At 38.5% G+C, this 23771-nt stretch overlaps 1 protein-coding gene across 6 annotated transcripts in view; it reads right to left on the reverse strand.

Moving 5' to 3' along the window:
• The window catches only part of LOC132396779 (nuclear factor 1 B-type-like), a 286826-nt gene that overhangs the window by 91113 nt on the left and 171942 nt on the right, over positions 1-23771 (reverse strand). For all 6 annotated transcript variants that reach the window (XM_059974675.1, XM_059974673.1, XM_059974677.1 and 3 more), the window contains exons 4-6: positions 13070-13138; positions 4832-4946; positions 3508-3626 (exon numbers count right to left, since the gene is read on the reverse strand). In XM_059974675.1, coding sequence (XP_059830658.1) covers positions 3508-3626; positions 4832-4946; positions 13070-13138 — 303 coding nt within the window. The remainder of the gene's footprint in view (positions 1-3507; positions 3627-4831; positions 4947-13069; positions 13139-23771) is intronic.

Raw genomic sequence — 23771 nt, forward strand, 5'->3', positions numbered from 1 at the left:
TTGGAGCGATGTGTGCAGTTTTGGTGTCCATATCTGAAAATCAATTTGCATGAGTTTCAGTCAGTACAACAGTACAATGAAGTACCAGATTGTTTTCTAGGATGGGGTGATTACCCAATGAGGAGAAAGTAGGTGGGAATGGCTATGTTCACTGAGCTAAGAGAAATGAGATGTGATCTCAGTTAGACAGACAAAATTCTGTCAAACAAAATAAGTGTCCTCATTTTGGAGATTCTCATGAATTCAGAATAAATGACTGGCCATTTGATACTAAAATAAAGGGAAATTGATTAACACCATGGATTGTAGATTTTCGTACTTTCCATGCTGGGATCTTTGAATGAGTAGGACAGTAATCCTGTGTCATTTTGTGGAATGTTAAAACAGATCTGCGAGGCCATTTTACATACTCCTGCTTCCAATTGAAATTTTCTCAGAAGGTCAAGAGTATAGAAAACCTAATATCTCTATGTTTCATTAACCATTAATATTGCTATGATTTTTCATTATCTTTAAAAGCAATCTGATTTTCATTGGATTTATTGAGGAATTATATTTTTCTGAATTTAAGTGCCCTCCTTAAACTCTGGATAAAGGCTAATGCCCATCTCAGTGCAATGTCAAGAACAGTGAGGCTCCTTGATGTGGGTGTTCCGGTCTTGGAAGTACCTTTGAAGCAGCATTCAAGTATATGATGAAGACAGACCCTTCAAGTTGGTACTTTAAAAAAAGTAAAAGGCATCAATTTAATGTGCCATGTTTGACTTTAATTCTAGGTCATATTCAATTGATATTATACTTGGAGCTTAAAGAACTAATAACCTGTTAAATAACTATCTAATCTTGCTAGCCTGGCCAAGCAGGATATTTGCAGTCAAATGTAACACAACATTAAAACTGAGAACACAATAATATTACAATAATGTAACATTCTGAATACTATGCAGTTTGATCCTGTATACAAATTGTATAATATGTATACATAGTATGTTAGTTAAATTTTCTAAAGTTCCAATGAAATATATTTATATAATAAAAATGTCTAACTGGGAAAACCTTTAGAGTGAACGAATCTTCATTGATTAATTTCATTATAGGACACTCAATGGGCTGCCAATCCACTTTCTGTGCCAACTATTCCATGAGGTTGTGATACTTGTTCTTACTAATCAGCTTGTGAAGAATGAACTGTTTGGCTGTTTATCTTGCTTTTGGGCACTGAATGTGATTCATACCGTAGTATGCATATAACTATCATCTTATAACTCTATTTCAATTGCTGCTTCAATGTCTGAAAGTTTACAGTAATTTTTTAATGATGGTTAACCCAAACCCTAAACGCAGAGAATCATGCAGCATGGAATCCGTACCTGATATGAATCACCTGATCCATACGGACCGTAATTCCCATCTAAGGTAGTCCCATTTCCTACTAATGCACAGTTCTGGGAGTAAACTTTGGTCCCTGGCACAGGAACAGCATCCTTTCTGATGGTGACCATGGCAATGCCTTCCCCTTTACACTTCACGAACAATCTGCATGTTTTGTTCCTCCACACTTTTTGCTAGTTGCATTGCCACAGGCTGCCTCTACCCGTTTGTCCATTCGTTGCATGGATATCTCAGGTGATTGCTTCGCGACTCTGTCAGCACTAGACTCTCAAAAGCCATGACCAACATTCTCTCTCTACGTCTCAGCTATACTTTATCCAGTGTGAGGTTCTGCATCCATGTTGGCAACAGACAAATCTGCTGTACTACCACCTCACTCAAGGTCTCCACTTTCTGATTTAGCATGCTGTTATTCCATAAAGGCAGACTCTGAAGGTTAAAAGTGTTATATGACTAAAACCACTGTTATAAATTCCAATTCCCAACATAGCCTCTGGACACTGTTCATCCTTTTGCTGGTCATTGTCTAAGACTTAATTAGACTGGGTGTCCCCTATATTAAAAAAAAGTCAAAGCATTCTGGTACTACTCTATATGTCTATTTCTGGATATGCTAGTGATGTACTGGACTCAGCCAAATACATCACAGGCACATTACTCACACTATTGGTAGTGCATCCAGGAGGTCACATACATCATAAAAGATCCCTGCCATGGCATGCCAACATCCCAGAGCAACCATCAGGCAAGAGAAGTTTGAAATCCCACACCACTGGGATCAAGAACAGTTACTTCACTTCAACCATTCAGTTCTTGAACCAGTCTGCCAGCCCCTGTAATCTTCATCAATATCTCAATAAAGCAACACAATGACCACTTTAACTTACAAAGGACTTGCATTTTTCTTGCAAAATTTATGTCTTTCTTGTGAGTTTGAGGATTTTGTGTCTGATGCTATGAGCCTGCGATGACACTCCAAGTAACCTTTTCACTGCATATTTGTATACAAGGGGTGATTGATTAGTTCTTGGCCTAAGCAAAAAGAGTCAATTTTAGAAAACCTGGCACATTTATTTTTCAACATAGTCCCCTCCTACATTTACACACTTAGTCCAGCAGTCATGGAGCATATGGATCTTGGACCACCAGAAACTGTCCACAGCAGGGGTTACTGACTATGCAGAAAGTTTGAAGTTAATAATTCATATTGTTTTACCATAGGCCACGAACTTATCAATCACCCCTGCTGTGGACACTTTCTCCTCTCGTACATGTAGTTATATAAAATGATAATAAACTCAACTTTGACTTTGACTTGTTTATCTCCACTTTTCTAGCTAATGGCATGATATTTGACCTTGGCATTGCCTTCAAAGGCTTTAGGCATCCAGTCACACAGAATACCCACCTTCCTGTCCACAACACCAACACATCTGCCTCTCAATCAGCTCATTGGTGTGAAATCTTCAAACTTATGTTTTTAACTGCTAGGCCACTGAAGTGCTTTCTAAGGCAGTAGTCAACATGTATCCTCTGTTAATATCCCTGTCATTTAAGAATGTGAATTTTTACTCGCATTCAGCATTACCTTGTGCTCACTGGCATGCCCAGGTACCTGGTCCTGTAGACACATGCTCCTGTTTGACTTTCACCACACTGCCACTGGCCTTTAGCTTTGTAGATGCTAAGATCTAGAATTCACAATGCTTGACTTGATGAATGGCACCCATGTTGCTATATAAATGCATGCTAATGTAATTCAGCAATTTGAAGCTTCTGGGGGTGTACATGTTATCCATTCATGGTATCACATTGTTGTTCAGCTTCATCAGGAGGAAAATGTTTTCTTTTGCCTTGGCTCTTCCTTTTTTAGCAACATCAGTTATAAATCTGGGATGATTGCAGTGGGAAAATTGCATGAAAACTCTTTAACATACAGCTATGATCTTATTCTGGCCAAGTCCTTTCAATATGATGAATCATCCTCTTAGTTCTTGTCACTTGGCATGGAACATAATTTATACTTTATCTCATTTTATGTCTAAGTGTCAGTGGAAGTACACCAGTAATCTGTTTTATATTTCACAATGCATCAAGCTCAATGCAAGAACTAACCTTGATCCCTTTCATGCCATGTTCTGCTGACACTGGTAGGTGAGCTGGGAGATGGATAGAATTCTCCAGGTGGACTGGTGTCTATGCTGTCATCAATAGAGATGGTCTTGGGCCGTTTGCTGGTAAACAAACACATAATTCAGATGAAGGTGTGCTGTTAAGATTGCTGGTTTTCTTGGAAATAACTTCAGTGCATTTTGCAAAATTCAGCTATAAACATTGTCAGAAAACCAAATAAAATGTCAGAATGACCTCAAAGTAAATAGAATTTTTATGAATTGTCCTCTGGTCCCAAATTTGCAGAGAGCCAAAAGACCATCATACCTGTCTGTAAAGAAGTAAGTGCACTTTTGTTCTGTAAGCAGCAACTTAATGGCATCAATCACAGCAATACAAATTGGCATTTGTTAAAAAGTTACATCAGTCTGTTTTAACTTTCTGTAAAGCTTGTGCCAAAATAACCAGAAAAATCTTATTAAGTCAAGGAAAATTGATGTGGAGGAATGTGCTAGAGAATACATTTGGTGAAAAAAAAGCTCTCCCTCTGGTCTAGAATACAGAAAAATAGTGGAAAGGAAAGCTGACAGTGTAAAGAGAAATATTATTGTTTTTCAGTTACATTTTCTTCAGATATTCATTCATTCAGTGTGATATTATCAGCAAGGCTGGCACTTATTGTCTACCATCAGCTTCATCGATAAGATGATAATGGCTTTTTCACTGAAGATTGTTCTTGATCTTGATAGCTTTACGGTTCCCTGGAAATTCCATGGTGATCAATATTTTAAATTTGCAGCATGAGATCTGAACTCCAGTCTTTTGAAATCATTCGTCCAATTGATACTAATTATGCCACTCATCCTTGCTGATAGCAGGAAAAGATGAGAAGCTTATCCTCTGTGATATGCACAAAATATTAAACTACGTATTTTGTATGCTGCTACTAAAGATCAGTTTCTTTGAAATCAATGGAGTTGAATTTCACATGCAGAGTTCAATGCTCATACCGATATTATGCATTTTGCACACGTGACCATGGATAAATTTCCACCACTCCTGTGTCTTTGGGTCCTTTTTGTAGTCTTAGGCTACAACTTAATAGTGTTGAAGTGAGCATCTCTGTTTAGGGAGATATAAGTTTCTTTTCACAACTATCGTTTCATACAGAACACTTAAGACCAAATTATTTTGCCCTACGATATAATTTATTGAATAATAGCGGAAGAGCTGGAGAGGGCTCAAATATGTTTTCGGGATACATTTCCATATGCCACTGCAGGTATTGATGATTTAAATAGAAAATGTATTAAATCAATTAAATTACCTGCCCGGTGGGGAAGACAGTGACCTCTGTAGGCTGGAGTTTATGTCATGGTAGAACGGTTGGCTTTGAATCTCTGCAAGGTTATAGCTAATCCCACTTCCTTGTGTAATAGCCACTGAAAACATAAAACAATTGTGAATTATGATCGTCAATATTTCTGCACAAAATAATTATATATTGTTCACAAAAAGTAAAATTATTTGGAATACATCTGTGCTTTGGAATAGAACTTGTTAAGAAGAACACAACATGGACAATTTTTAAGACAAGATAGTTTGATTATTATAAGATATACAGATGAAACCATAAACATTTCTGAACAAGACTAGCATATACTGTTTTCACTTTTGCCCTTATTTTTCTCTTCATTATTTTTCAAAGGTTTTGATATCTCAAATAGCTACAAAGTTTGTATCAGCAAAACTAATCAGAAACAATTTTACAAGTTTCTGCTTTGTAGTGGAGCGTCAAAGCAGAATAGTCAAGGTGCATCATAACTCGGGCTGATAACATCTTCTAAAGTCAATAGGGTCAAGTTTATTTATCTAGTTGCACATAATCACAGTAAAAAAAAAACCGTTGTAATCTAGAACCAATTTCTGATCAGCCTGGTAAGTTGCAGAGCTCAGCAGTGCAAGGGTGGGTGGAGGTCTTGAAGACCAGATGGTGAAGGATATCCCAGGGCTAAGCTGAATCTCCTGGAGAACTCTATCCACAAGCAGGGAGAGGCAGTGTCAAAACAATGATCTGTGGGAGTCCCAGAGTGATAGCAGCCTACATTTGTTTTGTAGGGCTCAATAGTGAACTTGCCATGTTCCTCTCAGTCCAAGGAAATTAATTCCAAATGTATTTGGCTGGATTCTTTGGCCCCAGCAATGTGAAACTTGTAGTGCGTATGGAGCACACAGTAATTCCTATCAAAACTACAGTTTGTGTCTCAGGACCTGATCTACTTATTAAAGAGGGTCACTGTCTGAAGTTTACCTGTTACACACACACAAGGTGAAAAGGCTGTTGTGATTTTAAACCTGTAAGGTTGGTGTAGTCAACTGTGTGCATGTGGGGTATGGAAATACAAAAGTCAAGGAATATCCCATTGATGGATAAATAATTGGATGGTAAACCTGAACACATGAAATACTTAATATCCAAATTAATAATATACCTACAGTTAAAGAGTGCGCAACAAAAATGAAGATTCATCTATTAGCAGAAAAATTCAATTTGTAAATAAAAGCAAGAGGCAACAATGCTTCTATTACTGAGAGAAGTTCATATGGAATAACTATAGAGTGTAAAAATGAAAAATAACTTTTTTTACAAAGTGTAGAGAAATAAATCATTTGAGAGATGAAAGAATAGTCATACCAGCATATGTGACTTTACCCTCAAGATTCTACATACAAAGATTGAGCTTATGGGTATTAACATAGTAGTGATGATGCAAAAAGATATAATGAATATTGTCAAAGAAGTAATATTGAAACTATTGCTAAGATGGAGAAAATGCTGCAGGTTTGTATAATGCAGATAACACCTGGAGTTATAACCATGAACCATTAATCAAAGGATGAAGAATAATTACCATAGGAAATATCTTGTTCTAATACAGCTAAAATAATAAATGGACAACCATGATTCAATCAGTTGACCATTGGTTGCAAACAGAGAAAATAATTATTGATTTGAAAGCATAAACGGTGTGATGGTCTGAATAAGACGACCATGGGAATGGTTACTGAATGTTTGAGAAATATTTCAACCAAGGGTAAGTGGAGAAACTTAACCCTTTCATGGCATGTAGAATTGATCTGAACAAACATTTTTAAAGAATATTTCATTCAAGGGATTTGGGCTTTGCAAGCTGAGCCTGAATTTAATTGTCCATCCCACAATCAGACAGGACATCACAGCATGGGACACAACATCAAAAATTTCAAATAGCCTGAACATTTAAATAGATTTTTTAACTTTAAATGGACTGTAAACACTCTTACAGAATTATGAAGATGGGCAGATTTGGTGATAAAAGGACTCAAATTCAGAGACGGGCAAGCAGCGGGTAGAAAGTTGTAAGACTGCAGTGAAACATGAAACCTACAATAGCATGATGTTGGCCTTCAATCAGAATTACATCTTAGAAGAAGACTGGCAACAAGATGCAGTTGGAATTTCTTTTATGTATTCTCTTGGGATTAAGGATGACTTTCTATAATTATTCATCACATATTTGATTTAGATTGTGCATCTGGTTGTTCAAGTTTATCAATATCTGCATTTGTTAGAGTGCAGGTAATGGTAGTGCAAGAAAATTTATGTAAAATATACAAAATAAAATGTGTATGATGATGGATTTACAGCACTTACTGAGACCTCATTGGAATAGGTGTTGTAAAGTTGACTCTCTACAAAGTATTGCCATGTTAGAACAGTAATCAGCCACTGAGCCACACTCCAAAGCATCAGAGAGAATGAGGCATTTGTGTATCATACTCACTGAAAGCAGCAATAGTCAGCGCAGGTAGTTCAAAGTGGAGAAGGAATATACAGGTGACCAACTTTAGAGGTGACAAAGGATAGCATGATTTGCAACTGCAGGAAATCTTTGGCCTTTTTAAACATATCCTACAGATGTAATGTGGCAGGCAAAGACGGTAGTTTAACCATGTACGGTCGCATGCAGTATTGAAGTGAGATGGCTCATGGGCTAAAATACAACTTAATTGCAAAAAAAAATTGGTTAGAGACAAGGATTTGATAGCTTTGGGAATAGGCTGCCTTGATTCCATTGAGTTTGACAGTCATGATAAGTTACTTCCATAGCGAAGAATCTCACAAAAACATATGAAAACACTTATAGAATGAGGAGATCAGCCAAAAAGTATAAACATGTTTGAGGTCCTGAAGAGGGAATCTATAATAGAAGAAGAAAATAACTTAATAAAATATATATTGTCAAAAATGTTAATTCATCTGTGTTGCGAAAACTAGAAAAGCAGAGTTTTTTTTTTAAATTGAAGAGACCTTACACATAAATGAAAGTTAATATGCAGGCACAGCAAGAGGCTAGAAGGCAAATGATATGTTGGCCATTATTGCAAGAGGACTTGAGTACAGAAACAGAAATCTTACTCGAATTCTACAGAACCCTGCTGAGGCTACATCTGGAACACAGTGTACTGATCTGATGAAGGATCTTGGCCTGAAACGTTGACTGTTTACAAATTTTCCATAGACGCTGCCTGGCTTGCTGAGTTCCTCCAACACTTTGTGTGTGTTACTTTGATTTCTAGCATCTGCAGATTTTTTCTTGTTACCGATCTGGTCTCGCTATCTACTTGTGATGGACGAAGTACATTGAAATTTCACCAGATTGATTGCTAGGATAGCAAGCTTGCTATAGAAACAAGCAATTAGACAGATTTGGTCTGTATGCTCCAAAATCTACATGAATGTGAGGTGACTCGTTGGATCATAGCTTGGTATAGAAACATCACTGCCCAAGAGTGAAGAAGTGTGTGTGTGTTTATATATATATATATATAGTAATGGATATAGCCCAGTCCATCACAGGTAAAGCCCTCCAATCTATTGAGCAGAGCATTGCCACAAGAAAGTAGCATCCATCTTCAAGTTTCTCAGCATCCAGACCATGCTCTCTTCTCAATACTGCCATTTGGAAGGAGGTATATGAACCTTAGATCCTATGCCCCCAGGTTAAGGAACAATTATTACCTTTCAATCATCAGGCTTCTGAGCCAATGTGGAAAACTTAATTCAACTCAACACTGAACTGATTTCAGAACCTATGGATTCACTTTCAAGGTCTCTACAATTGATGTACTTGGTATTACTTATTTATTTATCTATCATTGTTATTAGTTATTTCTTTTTTGTATTTACTCAGGTTGTCCACTTTTGCACATTGGTTGCTTATCAGTCCTTGTGTCTAGTCTCAATTGCAGTTCTGTGTTCTATAATGAATGCCTGCAAGAAAATGAATCTCAGGGCAGTATATGGTGACACATACCGTACATACTTTGATAATAAATTTACCTTCAACTATGAATTTTGAAACATACTCAATTTTTTTGGATTGTTTCCCCTGTTGATAACAGAAATAACAATTTCATGGTAAGCATTGCAATGAAAGGGATGAATGTTCGGGATACTCTACTTGAGAAAGGTGTGGAGGCTCAGCTGTTGAGAATATTAAAGACAGATATGATATACTATTGTTTTAGATTATGAAATAATCAAGAGTATGGAATTATTGCAGGAAAATGATGCTGAAGTAAAACATCAGCTGTAATTATATTGAATAGCTGAACAGACAAGTGGGGCTAAATGGTCACACTGCCTACAGCCACTTGACCATACTCCGTTAGGCATCTACAGTTGCTAGCCATTGAACTTATTACAGACGGGGTAATTTTCAAGATGGACAAAGCTGCATAATTGAGCAAAGAGAGGGGAAGACAGCAGCTTCCACCAGGGAGTTATGAGAGAGACTGTAGGAGCTAAGCAGTCGGTCCATACACAGAGCAGCTGCTGTCTGACTCCAGTAACACAGTACACTCACCACGTGGGCTACAGTGCAGCTCTAATACCACATCTCCATGCTGAGTAACTGTATGGATTACTCCAGCCCACCCAAACAGCCAAATACAATGCGGCTCCTTCCACAAGAAGATCACTTTACCTACTTCTTTACTGTGAGAGCAACAATGTGGGACAATGTAGTCAAACGGATTCCTTGCTGGCCATTGCAACATAATGTTATAATGAATCTTTCTAGTACTAACTACAGATCTCAATCATGAGAAGAAAGTGAAGTACCAATATACACAACTTTGTCCAATGTTCAAATATAATGCAGCAAAGCCATATTAAAATGGACTTTGCTTAATTTTATATTATCGAGATTTTTAAAAACTTTCTACAATGCCGTTTGGCAATAAAATAGGTTCTTCAATTTCACAGATTTTCCAGACTAGACTTTAGATTTCATTGTGTAGTTTGTAATTAGTGGAGACAATAAAAGTTGGATTAACTTTTATTGTCAATTTGATGGTCATGTTAAAATCCTTTCACTATATGATCTGGGACAAAAATCAAACCAGCAGCTAGAAATTATTTAAAACAATGACATTTCAAAGGTTCTATTGTTCAGTAAGAGAGCATCAGGTAAAGTGCCAGTAATGTGTGTTTTCTGAGTAATTTGCATTGCACAGTTGACTGCAGAGCACCAAATGGAATCTGTAATTCAACTTACATGGTCTATCCAGTGGCCTTTCTGGGTCCAGACAAAGTTGTAATTGTTCGTTTACCTCTTTTTTACGATTGCAAGTCACAGCTAGATACTAAGAACATCAGGTTTAGTCCATGAGAAAATTCCCTTCCAGTCCTGAAGAAGGGTCCTGGTCTGAAATCTCAACTGTTTATTCATTTCCATAGATGCTGCCTGACCTGCTGAGTTCCTCCATCATTTTGTGTGTGTTGCTCTGGATTTTCAGCATCGGCAACTTCACAACCAACACACACAAAATGCTGGAGCAACTCAAACACGAGGAAATCTGCAGACGCTGGAAATTCAAGTGCTACAACTGCTCTTAGACTTCCTCCCTCACCACCATTCAGGGCAAACTTCCCTTCCTCCACCATCATGGTCTCAAACACATGTCTCCCATTTCACACACAACTACTCTCACCCCATCCTCCCAACACCCCACTCCAGATAGGGTTCTCTTTGTCCGTACCTACCACCCCACCAGCCTCCAGGTCCAATATATAATTCTCCATAACTTCCGCCACCTCCAACGGGATCCCACCACCAAACACACCTTTCCCTCTCCCCCCACATTCTGCTTTCTGCAGGGATCACTCCCTATGCGACTCCCTTGCCCATTCGTCACTCCCATCCCTTCCTACCAATCTCCCTCCCGGCACTTATCCTTGTAAATGGAACAAGTGCTACACCTGCCCTTACACTTCCTCCCTCACCACCATTCAGGGCCCCAGACAGTCCTTCCAGGTGAGGCGACACTTCACCTGTGAGTCTGCTGGTGTGGTATACTGCGTCCGGTGCTCCCGGTGTGGCCTTTTATATATTGGTGAGACCCGACGCAGACTGGGAGACCGTTTCGCTGAACGCCTATGCTCTGTCTGCCAGAGAAAGCAGGATCTCCCAGTGGCCACACATTTTAATTCCATGTCCTATTCCCATTCTGATATGTCAATCCATGGCCTCCTGTACTGTCAAGATGAAGCCACACTCAGGCTGGAGGAACAACATCTTATATACCGGCTGTGTAGCCTCCAACTTGATGGCATGAATATGGATTTTTCTAACTTCGGTTAAGGCACCTCCTCCCCTTCTTACCCCATCCCTTATTTATTTATTTATTATCCCCCAGCACACACACTTTTTTTTCCTCTCGTTTTTCTCTCTCTGCTCCTCTCACAATCACTCCTTGCCTGCTCTCCATCTCCCTTTGGTGATCCCCTCCCCCCTTCTTTCTCCCTAGGCCTCCCATCCCATGATCCTTTCCCTGCTCTAGCTGTATATCCCTTTTGCCAATCAACTTTCCAGCTCTTGGCTTCACCCATCCCCCTACTGTCTTCTCCTATCATTTTGGATCTCCCCTCCCCCTCCCACTTTCAAATCTTTTACTATCTTTTCTTTCAGTTATTCTTGACGAAGGGTCTCAGCCTGAAACGTCGACTGTACCTCTTCCTATAGATGCTGCCTGGCCTGCTGCGTTCCACCAGCATTTTGTGTGTGTTGCTGGAGGAACTCAGCAGGTCATACAGAGATGTCAGGGGAGCCAGAGTGGGAAATGGAAGAAGGAGAAAGGGGAAGGGGGAAAATAACTGGATGTCTGAAAAATTTATGCTCATGACATCAGGTTGGAGGTTGCCCAGACAGAGTATGAGGTCTTGCTCCTTCAACATGAGAGTGGTATCATCGTGGCAGGAGAGACCATGGACTGACTTGTTGGGATGGGATTGTAGATCGGAATTAAGTAGTTGACCATTGGGAAATCTGTTTTTTTTGTGACTAGAACAAAGGTGATCGACAAAGCAGTCCCACAATCTTTGTCAGATCTCAATAATCTCAAGAGGAGACCACGCTGTGAGTACCAGATGCAGTAGATGATCTGAACAGATTTACAAGGCTTAACTGGAAGGACTAATTGCGCCTTGAATGAGTGAGTAGGTGAATGGGCAGGCGTAGCACTTCTTCTGCTTGCAGGGATAAGTGCCGGAAGAGAGGTTAATGGGGAGGGACAGATGGACATGGGAATGAAGAAGAGCATGATCCCTGCAGAAAGCAAAGAGTGGTGGTGAGATAAATATATGTTTGGTGATTGTATGCTATTGAAGATGACGGAAGTTGCGGAGAATGATGTGCTGGATATGGAAGCTCATGGGGTGGTAGGTAAGGACAAGAGGAACTCTATTCCTGTTACGGTGCCAAAAAGATGGAGTGAGTATGGATGACTGGAAAATAGAGGAGATGTGAGTGAGGGCAGCACCAATGTTGGAGAAAAGGAATCTCCATTCTTTGAAGAAGGAGGACATTTCTGAAGTTCTGGAAAGGAAAGCATTATCCTGGGATTAGATGCAGCAAAGATGAAGGTCCTGAGAAAATGGAATAGCATTTTTACAGGAGACAGGGTGGGAGGAGATACGGGAAGATAGCTGTGGGAGTTGGTCGGTTTATAAGCGATATCATAGACAGTTTGAGACAGAGATATGAAGAAAGCAAAGAGGTCAAAAAATGGACCAAGTAAATTTAAGGACAGGGTTGAAGTTGGAGGCAAAGTTGATGAAATTGACAAGATCCATATAGGAGCATGAAGCAATGTCAATGCAAAATCTTGCAAATTTCTTCAGAATCCATGTGTTTGTGGTTATGGGTATAAATTACAATAGTTTTAAGCTAATGAAATAAAACAACAAGATATACAAAGCACAGGTGATTACACAGGTGTCTGATTACTGGTAATGAATGCAGGCAACTTTCTATTTCACCATCTCTGTAAGATAAACACACTTTTACCCTCATCCTGAGCAGAAATGCATTCTGATTGATCACATGATGAGGCATGGACACTAATTTGCTTTACCGTATGTCAATCAGTTTGTAATGGGAAATACTCGCACACAGTTCCAGCCGATTATAAAACAGGTAATTAATTCTCTAAGAGTAATCCCAATTAGCCATACACTTACTTCGAGATACTCGCATAAGTTCTCCAATGCTGAATACTCCTGATTTTATAAAGCTGTCCTCCAGGTATGCTGAAGGAGAAAGAAAAGAGTAGTTTACTTCAGTTATTACTGACAATTCATATTTTTGATGTTATTAGCAATTATTAACAATTCATAATTATTAAATATTTTTCATTTTGTATGGTCCTGAACATCTTAGAAACAGAAGTAGGGAAAAGTTATGTTGTGAATAATTAGCAGATTGTAAGAACAGTGACCATATGACCAAATAAACAACATACTGAAGGTTTGGGCCCTTATTGAATGGGTTCAAACGTAAATGTGGATTTGCATTCCATCTCTAACTACCCCCCAAAGTTAGATTGGCTGATCAATAGAGTTTCTATATCTTTGAAACCCAGGTACATACTGCAGCCAGTAAAATTAATTAAGAATGGAATTTAGCTGTGTACATATGAAATATGAACTAGTGAAACACTCTGCTGTTACACACAAAAGTAGGATAGTTATGAGAGGGCATCTATAAACAGATAGGAGAGGGTTAATGCTTTATTAAAGCAAGAAGTAGCATATCTTATTTATTATGGAATGTAAGTTGCAAATCAGATTAGGTGAGGAGAGTGAAGATGACTTATGAAGGGTGATCTATAGAAGAGTGTTGTACAGTTGTAAGTTCAGTCAGAATTTAATTTCTGATTCTAGAAGTGCTTATTTTACATTTAAAATGAGTGAGTTAGTGATTATATAATATAATCTGTTCCATTGAAAAAAAAGCACGGAGTAAAGCTGAAATGTTAATTGTGAACATAGAAGGAATTTTACTTCTTCAGTAGTTTCTTCATACATGTTTATTGGTGACATGACTAAAAGTAAAAGGTGTACAATAGTACACATTTACCTATTAACGCTAAAATGCTAGTGGCATTAAATACCCTCAAAGATTGCAAGGAAGTATGAACTATTGTAACACAGCAGCCAATGGAAAAAATGTGTGTGAAAATTTGCAGGTCAGCTCATTAGCTAATTCTTCTTTGGATTGAGCTCATTTAAAAGGGTACATTGAGGTGCTAAAAATGTCATTTCTGCAAGAACATAAAAACTTCCGAATGACAGCAGGAAAAGCAGCAGGCGGGAGGTAGATGTGGCAGAATATGAAGCAGACACTTCTCTAGGGAAATGGATATGGTGAAGATTGGGTGATCCTCCATGAAAATCAGGTCCTCGAGCTTCGTGAATACTTTGGTTTTCTGATGTCATTGCTAATCCATTTTTGGTTTGTAAAGTTAAAGTAGCTCGTATGGTAAGGGTAGTGTCAAGGATTATTTAAAAATTCATTCATTCATGAAATAACATCACAATAGCTGATCCAAAATAACAACATGGTCACAATTCAGTTAGGTTTTTTCACTCCAGTTGTTTGCATGTGGACAACTCTGTTCTGCACCACTGTTGATTATAATTGAAGAAAAAATACAAACAAATGTATTAAATTATAGATAAAACTTCTAATTGTCACAGGATATTTCACTGCAGTATCATTTTCTCCCTTTTCTTATGGAGGAAAAGCCATGATTCGTATCATGCATTTAAGTTTTAGATTCTAAATAGCTTCTTGACCTTTCTCACAACTAACCAAAGCCTATAAAACAATGACCACTATTCCCAAGATGCCAATAAACTGCTGCATTATCCAAATGACCAGATTTGTTCCCCACGTCTAGATAGCCCATACAGCAATACCATCTTTCTGCAACAATCCTCATGCGCACACGTTAGAAATTTCTGCTTTTATCAATCACTCTGCTTTCATTATCACAATGAATGTCCAGATCCTCCCTGCCCACTATTACCACGACCCTGAACTCTTTTTTTCATCTTTCAGTTCTTTCTCTATAAGTCTCGTCTTTCTCTGGTGGTATCAAGGTTCTTATATTGTTAAACATCTCCAACCAAATACAGTATGCATTGGATCATGGTGTAATATTTTTCTTACTGAAAGACACCACTTCATTTGATAATTTTTTAAATTCATTTATTGAGATACAGCATGGAATAGGCCCTTCTGGCCCTTTGAACCATGCTGCCCAGTAATCCCCCAATTAAATTCTGGCCTAATATCGGGAAAATTTACAATGGCCAATTAACCTGCAAATCAATAAGTCTTTGGACTGTGGAAAGAATCTGGAGCACCTGGAGGAAACCCACGCAGTCATGGGGAGAACCCTCTTAGCCAGGGGCGGGAATTGAACCTGGGTAGCCTATACTGTAAAGTGTTGTGCCACCAACTTAAACCAATTCAGTTTCATAATATTAAATAGATTAAAAAAAGGATATCACACCAAGGTAGGTGATTAGGCTAAAATAAGGGTAGATGAAGATTTTATTTAAGGTGAACCAGCTAGATGGACTGAATATTCTCATATTCTACTGAAAGACTGCAATTGAATTTCATCAGTGTAATCCCTACTTGGGCCTCATTTTCAAATTGAAAGTTGAATCATGCTCCAAGTTTCATGCCTGGGGTAGTATATTCTGCCTTTTCTGTGCATCTAAGTTTCACTCTTCATTTCCTTTTTCAACTCTAAGGGAAAGGCTGAAGATTCAAGTTTGTTCGTATTCTCCTTATTTGAAATTTATATGACCATCTCATTAAATCATTTTTATTAATACCTTAGCAATCTAAATATATTGCTTTCACCAATTCCATGCATAATTGAATGATTTTGACATGACTGCTGTCAATTCATTTCTGTTACACCTTCACATAAGTATATTATGTCATGATATCTGAAGCAAATTTATGTAAATAATTATATTTCAATTTACATAACCAGTTCAATGATTGATTAGTCAATAATTTTGATCTGTTTAAGAAACTACATACATATCCTAAATTTTAAGGAGTACTCTTTCATCAGTTTTCCTAAAGTCAAAGCATTGCATCAGATTTGTTTCTATTTAGGCAAGTTGATATGATTATTAGAATTATTTTGTTGTATGTTTATTCAAAATATATTTCCTTTCACAATTATAATTTTTATTAATTCTTATCAATTCAATTGGCTGCATCAAAAAGGGTCTAGAGTTCAGGTAACAGTAACCCTTTTACGCTTGTTATTCCATTCCCAGATTTCACGAAAAGAGATCATGATCCAAAGTATCGGACAAACAATTGCATAATATGAGTCACAAAACTTCGGGATTCGATCATTGGTCTAAGCCGAAAAAAAATAATTTAGTTGGTGTGGTGACACAGTTGTAACGATTTATTTCAGTATTTCTGGGCCAAAGGAGTAAATAAATCAGTTAACTTTCATACTGGTGATTCTCTTGTTGAGAAGTGCGTGCATATGATATTGGGAAAGACAGGATCAGAACTGACTGTGATGCCTATCTGTTTGGACAACTTAGCCTGCCATCATGCATTCCTAGGTGAATAAACTCTTGGACAAAGCACCAGAGACCTTGGATCCACAGTTTGGATGGCACTGCAAAAATAGACAATAGCAGAGAATGATGAATTTAGAGGTTTAACTAAGCCAGAGTTGCATCAGCTAAAGCTTCAAAATGACCAGAAACTACCAAATTTTTCCATTAGGTTGATGGAAAGTAACATCATTGCGTTCCAGGTGTTCAGTACTCACGAGATGTAGATGTTAAATGAACATATCTGCTCAAAATCTATCGAACATTTAAAGTCTTAGATATAGTGAATGCAGAGAGGATTGAATGTATTTAGTTTGCGATGCAGCGCTGTACAGGCCCTTACAGTCCAATGAGTTGCACCTGACAGCAACCCATCTATTTATCACTAACCTAATCACAGGACAATTTACAAGGACTTATTAACCTACTAACTGACACAGCTTTGGAAAGTAGAAGGAAACTAGAGCTATAGTTTTCACACTTCCTTCTTTGCACCCTCACTCCAGACACCCAAAATGAATGCTAAGCAGCGCTGTCTGTTGTTTTCAATTACCTGCTGTCCAGAGCTTTAAGAAACCATCATCCAGTGTTGCATTTTAAATTCAATCTACTATCCACATTCAGGTCTAAAGATTGCTTGCTGAAGTTAGTTGTTGGGTTAATATTTTGCCACGTAACCTAACCCGAGAATACCTCCTAACTGCTCTCTTGGGTGAATGTAAAAAAAAATTCTATTCAAAAAGAACAAGAGGCATTTGCTTAGTCAAACTTCACCCATAAAACCTAATTTTAACATTTATCATTACTATTGTGATATTTTGATACTTCTTATGCCTCGCTCAGTATCCTAAAAGTGCTTAACTAATTCGCAGTCACTTTCAGCATACATAAAAGATAATGCATGTAAAGCAAAGAATTAGTGAAACCTATTTCAAGGAAGAAAGGGCCAACAGCATGCTATATATATGCTGGCTCTTTGCTTTATCTTCTTACATCCAGGTCTTTTAAGAAGTAAGCGGATCAGTTCTACCCAGAATCCTCTATGATGTATGTATTAAATGTAAATCACTTCATTATTAATTTTGGATCAAGAAAATTTTTTTAAAAAATTATGGATGCTGAATATATCAAAATTTCTCAAGATGGGGTTTATTAAAGGTATATTATGGTGGATAAATATGCTCTAATTATTTGAAGATATGGCAAGGTGCGTTGATAGAGGAAACCTTGTAGATTCTGTATAGGTAGACTTCAAAAAGGCAGTTGACAGTCACTTAAGAGGTTGCTGCATAAATTAAGAGCCCAAGATATTGGAAGAAGTACAGTATGTTACCATGTATTGAAAGCTAGCTGTCATGTGTAAAATAAATGGTTGGAATATATGGGTCCTTTTAAGGCTGGAAGGATGTAACTATTGATGTATCCCAGGGATTAGTTCTTGGCCCTTAGTTATTTACTATTTACATTACTGTCTTGGAGGAGGGTAATTCTTGAGTTCTTGTGAAGTCCTTTCAACTAAGACCCTAATTGGGTTTATGATTATCCTCCAATCCAGGATTCCTCCTTCAGACTTAAGGCAGAGAGCAAGTGCCAGCATTAATGAGTGGGAATCTAGGTACTAAACCTAGTATGGGTTAGACCCAGAAAGGTTCAATAATTTCAATCATCTTAATCAAAGGGAGGTGAGTATGTTTCTGGCCAATAATTCCAACAAAATAATGCAAGCCCAAAATGTAGCAATTTTTAAGCATTGTAATTATTTTTATGTTTCAGTAATTTTCAATTTGTTCATCTTTTTTAATGGCATCACCACCCCCCACTTAATATTTTGGAATGCTGTGAATGTTAACAACATTGAAGGATATTCAAAGTCTTTTGACAGGTTTGATAGTTGCTTTAACAGATGATATTGTTCAACAGGAGTAAACACTCTACAGGGATTCACCGATTAGAAAACAGCTTGGCATCCAGTTGTAAGTCTCCTAAATGGAACTCAGGAATCTTATAATACTGGGATAGAGGCTATCTCAGCTCATCTTCAATCTGAAATAATAAAGAGAATGATGATCTTCTGACCCCCCAATCTATCTCATCAAGGCTCTTACCTATCTATCCATTTTACCTTGTCACTTGCACTGCACTTTCTCTGTACCTGTAACACAACACTCTGCATTCTATTATTGTTTTCCTTTTGTTTGATCTCTATGTACTTACCTATGGAATAAACTACCTGGTTGATAAGCAAACAAAAGCTTTTCACTGCATCTTGGTACATGTGATTATAATAACAAAGCAAATCAACTTTGTGAAAATGGCTTATACGTTAGAGTTAATCTTGGTTCTCATGAAAATATATTGGCCCCTAGAAAGGTAGGAGCAACAACAGCTGAGTGTTATTCATTTTAAACCCAAGAGATTCTGCAGTTGCTCAAAACCCAAGATAACATACAAAAAATGATGGGGGTAAACAAAAGGTCAGGCTGCATCTATGGAGAGAATTAAACTGTTGACCTTTATGGCCATGACTCTTGATCAAGTTTGGAAAAGAAGGGGAAAGAAGACAGAATAAGAAGGTGGGGGAGCGGGAGGAGTACAAGCTGACAGGTGACAGATGAAGCCAGGTGAAGGTGAAAGAGGTGGAGGGGGTGTGAAGTGAGAAGGTGGCAGGTGATGGGTGGAAAAGGTAAAAGGTTGAAGAAAAGGGAGTCTGATAGGAAGGAGAGTGGACCATGGGAGGAAGGGAAAGAGAAAGAACACCACAGGAAACTGCTAGAAAGGGTAAGAATGGGGAATGGAAAAAGGGAGAAGGGGGAAGAAGGAGAAGTTACCAGAAGTTAGAGAAATTGGTGTTCATGTGGTCAGGTTGGAAGGAATATGAGGTGTTCCTCCAAACTGAGCAGTAGAGAAGGCCATCAACTGACGTGTGGGAATGGGAATGGAAAGTGAATTAAAATGCTGGCAACCAGGGAATGCTGCCTGTTGTGGATGGAGCAAAGGTGGTTAACAGAGCAGTCCCTATCATCTGGTAGTGTGTACTCCTTCCTTTCCCAGCCTCCGTGCCCATCCCCCTTCCTTTCTGGTTCTGACAAAATGTCAATGTGTTTATTCCTCTCCATAGATGCTGAGTTCTTCCAGCATTTTGTGAGTGTTATTAATTTGCTGTCTACACTGTGAGTTTCAGACACTGAACTGTTCTCTCTTGAAAATAGCTTTGAGAAGTTGAACAGCTGAGCGAAGGTAGTGAAGGTAAATAAGTGTAAATAAGGCAAAAGATAGATGGGCTAATTCACTGTCTGCTACTGGAACCTCATCCACCTCAAAGTTACATAAATTAACTGCGAATATGAGAATGGAGCTAGCCATTCCCTGACACTGGCTGAACAAAGGTATCTCCTGACTTGGATTTGTGCCTGGATTGTACAGAAACGTGGTTTTCTCTTCCGCCTATATTCCTGACAATACCTAACATGTTTCCAAAATGATTTATGAAATCAGCTCGTAAAACTTTACAGAAACTGAGTCCTGAGTCCTGATAACCTCCCATGAAGAAAAATCTTCATCTCCTCTCTAGATCTTTGGCCAACGATAGCTAATTGTTAACCCATCCACCAAAAGGCCGTTTTCTCCATATTCTCAGAACATTGTCAGATGATTTTATCATCTCCAAGCTTTTATTGTATTGTATTTCAATGTACACGATACCAGAGAGAATTGTCGTAACCTTTCCATCCTCCTCCCTCAACTGAAAGCTGGTATGCAGACAACTATCGGTAATAAACTACAAAGCCATCATAAAAGAACTGCCCTTATATCACAGGCCTATTATCTGCCACTTTTTTTTGTTTCTACAGGTGTTAAAGGAAAGAGTTGATTGTCTCCTGGCTATTTTTAGTATATGGCCCATAATCTCTTTACTCAGTTGCAACCATTTGCACATTTTAGAAACGAAAGTGCAGGATCAAATCCCCTCTGAAGCATAGGCAAAGCTTCTGCAATGCAAAAATACTCTTACACATTGCTGGCAGTGCTACATAATTAAAAGCAGACTGTAAAATTACTAGCTAAGGGCTAAATGGCTTAACTCCTTATTGTACAATCTGACTTCCTCTGTACACAAAGAATACAGTGTGTAGAACTTCTTAGGTAGGTCGATTGCAGACAGACAGTTAATGAAGGAAGCATTTCATTGCTCTAATGCATTTGGCAGTGTTTGGAATGGTCCCGAAGAGCAGGCAAACTCAGAAGATATTTTTTTGGAAGAAGTGAAACCTGTATTTCATCTTTTGTATTTCTTTACAGTATGTATATGATTGTCTGAACATGAATACCTGGAAATTATGTGGAAAGAAATGCCATCCACATCTTATTTATAACATCCAACCATGATGTTTTGTGAGCAAGTTTGTAAGTTAGTGTGGTGTGAACTATCTGTGCCAAAAAGGTCCTGGGTTCCACCTTGTCTTGTAATGAAGTTACTGAGGATAGTTTAACTCAGTCAAAAAAATAATTAGTTAATTCTGGTGTGTGTGTGTTTGTGTGTGTGTGTGTGTGTGTGTGTGTGTGTGTGTGTGTGTGTGTGTGTGTGTGTGTGTGTGTGTGTGTGTGTGTGTGTGTGTGTGTGTGTGTGTGTGTGTGTGTGTGTGTGTGTGTGGATACTTATAAAATTTAGGCTCAGATATAATGGCCTTTCTAGATAGTTACTAATAATCAACCTGGCCAAATATCAAATATTGCAGATACTTTCAGAAGTTTAGTTTACATCTGAGAAATGAAATTGTATTTCTTCCTTCCCACTCCCTAAGACATTCCTCTGTAATAAAGGCCACTTCAGTAAGATACCAGAAGGCACTAGTGCCATGAAACTATATCCCAAAATGAGTTATTGCCTTCGGGTGAAGGAAGGAGAAAATCAGACAGAAAAAAAATAATAAAAAGCAGATAACCACAATTCTGGAAACTGACTTTGTCTGGTGGTGATCAGTAGTAACCTGACACATTGGACTCCAATTACATTGAACTCCATTACACAAAACAAGCAGTACTGACAGAAATGCCACAGCTTAAAAAAAATGGATTTAATGGGTATGGAAATTTTTCTGCAAACAACCTAAATACTTGCTAATGTATACAGTATACATTTGCAGAAATGTTTTGATCATGAGACTCTTCTTTCATCAATGTGTTCAAAAGCTAAACTGTAACTTGCAGGAACTTTACTTCTCTGCTACACACTGTAATCAAAATGTCTGCAAGATTGAATTCAAGTCCATTTCCAGTATCCACAGGCACAAATCCCTATTTGTTGTTGTGTTGTTACATGTGTTCCCAATGTACACATGGAACCGGAAGTGAACTGGGGGCATGTGCGAAGGTGCGAAGCTAGAAGCCGTGATTGGAGCCTCCTGTTAATAAATGTGTTGACATTTAAACCCACACAAACTTAGTCTTTTATCAAGAACAAACATAGGAATCCAAGAAGCAGGCTTCTTTTCAAGGGCAGCAAAGGACGAGCAACAAATGCTGGGCTTAGTGACATAAATGACATACTACAAATTAAAAATAAACACAAAACTGACTATTGTATTGTTCATTTAGCCAAAATGGAGAAAGAATACCAAAAAGAGTAATGTAGACTATAAATGTGGTTGGGATTTTTAAAGATCTTTAATTTTTTTTTTCAATTGCGATACGGCAAAGAGCAGGCCCTTTCAGCCTTTCATCCCGCCTTAAATTCATTGTTTACTGAATTAAAATAAAATATGACTATTGATGCCAGTACACAAGAGATTGACATGCACATGCAGGAATCTGAAGCAACAGATAAAATGCTGGAAGAACTCAATGGGTCACATAACATCTGTGGATGGATGTGGACTGTTAGCAATTTGGGTCAAAGCCCTTCATCTGGACGTCTTAGTGCCTGCCTTCTTTTACCTTCCAGTGCTCCTACAATGTGGCTCCTGAATGCCTGACAACAGTAGATTTTCCATACACGAGGCTTCAAGTGATCTCACTTTGACTGTCCAAACATGGAGGGATCTTCACAAACCCCCACAGCCCCAAATGATCCTGTGATTTTCAGTCTCTGAGGCCAATGTGAGAACATCCTTCAGAAGGGTGATCGCACAGAAAGCATCCAGCCCAGTTGGGATACCTGGCCGATTTCTAAGGACCTGTGCTGATCAACTGACTGGAGTGTTCACCAATCTCTTGCTTCAAGCAGGCTTCAGTTATACCAGTACCTAAGAAGAACGTGGTAATCTGCCTCAATGATAATGTCCACACAGATGCCATTTCACTGGCTCTTCAACTCTACGATGGAACATCTGGACAGCAAAGATGTATGCATCAGGATGCTCTTTATTGATTACAGTTCGGCATTCAATATTATCACTCTCTCAAAGTTAATCAAAGACCTTGGCTGCAACACCTTCTCATGCAATTGGATCCTTGATTTTCTCACTTGCAGACCCCAGTCAGTTCAGGTTGACAAAAACACCTCCTCTACAATCTCCATCAGCACTGGTGCACCACTGGGCTGTGGGCTTAGCCCCCTGCTCTACTTGCTTTCTACTTATGACTGTGAAGCTAAACACATGTCCAATGCAATATTTAAGTTTGTAGATGACACCACTGTTGTTGGCCAGATCAAAGATGGGGACAAATCAGCATATAGGAGACTGAAAATCTGGCTGAGTGGTGCCACAAGAACAACCTCTTACTCAATGTCAGCACGACCAAGGAGCTGATTTATTGACTTCAGGTGAAGGAAACTGGAGATCCATGAGCCAGTCCTAATCAACGGGTCAGAGACAGAGAGGGTCAGCAACTTTAAATTCCTTGGTGTTATCATTTCAGTCAATCTGTCCTGAGCTCAACATATAAGTGCAATTACAAAGAAAGTACGGCAGTGGCTGTACTTCCTTAGAAGTTTGTGAAGATTCGGCATGAAATCTAAAACTCTGACAAACATCTATAGTTGTGTGGTGGAGAGTTTTTTGGCTGGCTGCATCACAGTCTAATGCTCTTCAATGTAAGATCCTACCAAAAGTAATGAATGTGGCCCAGCCTATCATGGGTAAAGCTCTCATCACCATTAAGCATAAATACAAGGAGTGTTGTCACAGGAAAGCAGTCTCCATCATCAAGGACCCCCAGCACACAGGCCATGCTCTCTTCTTGCTGCTGCCATCAGGAAGAAGATACAAGTGCCTCAGGACCCATCAGTTTTGGGAACAGCTATTACCCCTCTACCATCAGGGTCTTGAACCAGTGG

This window comes from Hypanus sabinus, chromosome 7 (assembly GCF_030144855.1).
Source record: "Hypanus sabinus isolate sHypSab1 chromosome 7, sHypSab1.hap1, whole genome shotgun sequence".
Taxonomy (NCBI): domain Eukaryota; kingdom Metazoa; phylum Chordata; class Chondrichthyes; order Myliobatiformes; family Dasyatidae; genus Hypanus; species Hypanus sabinus.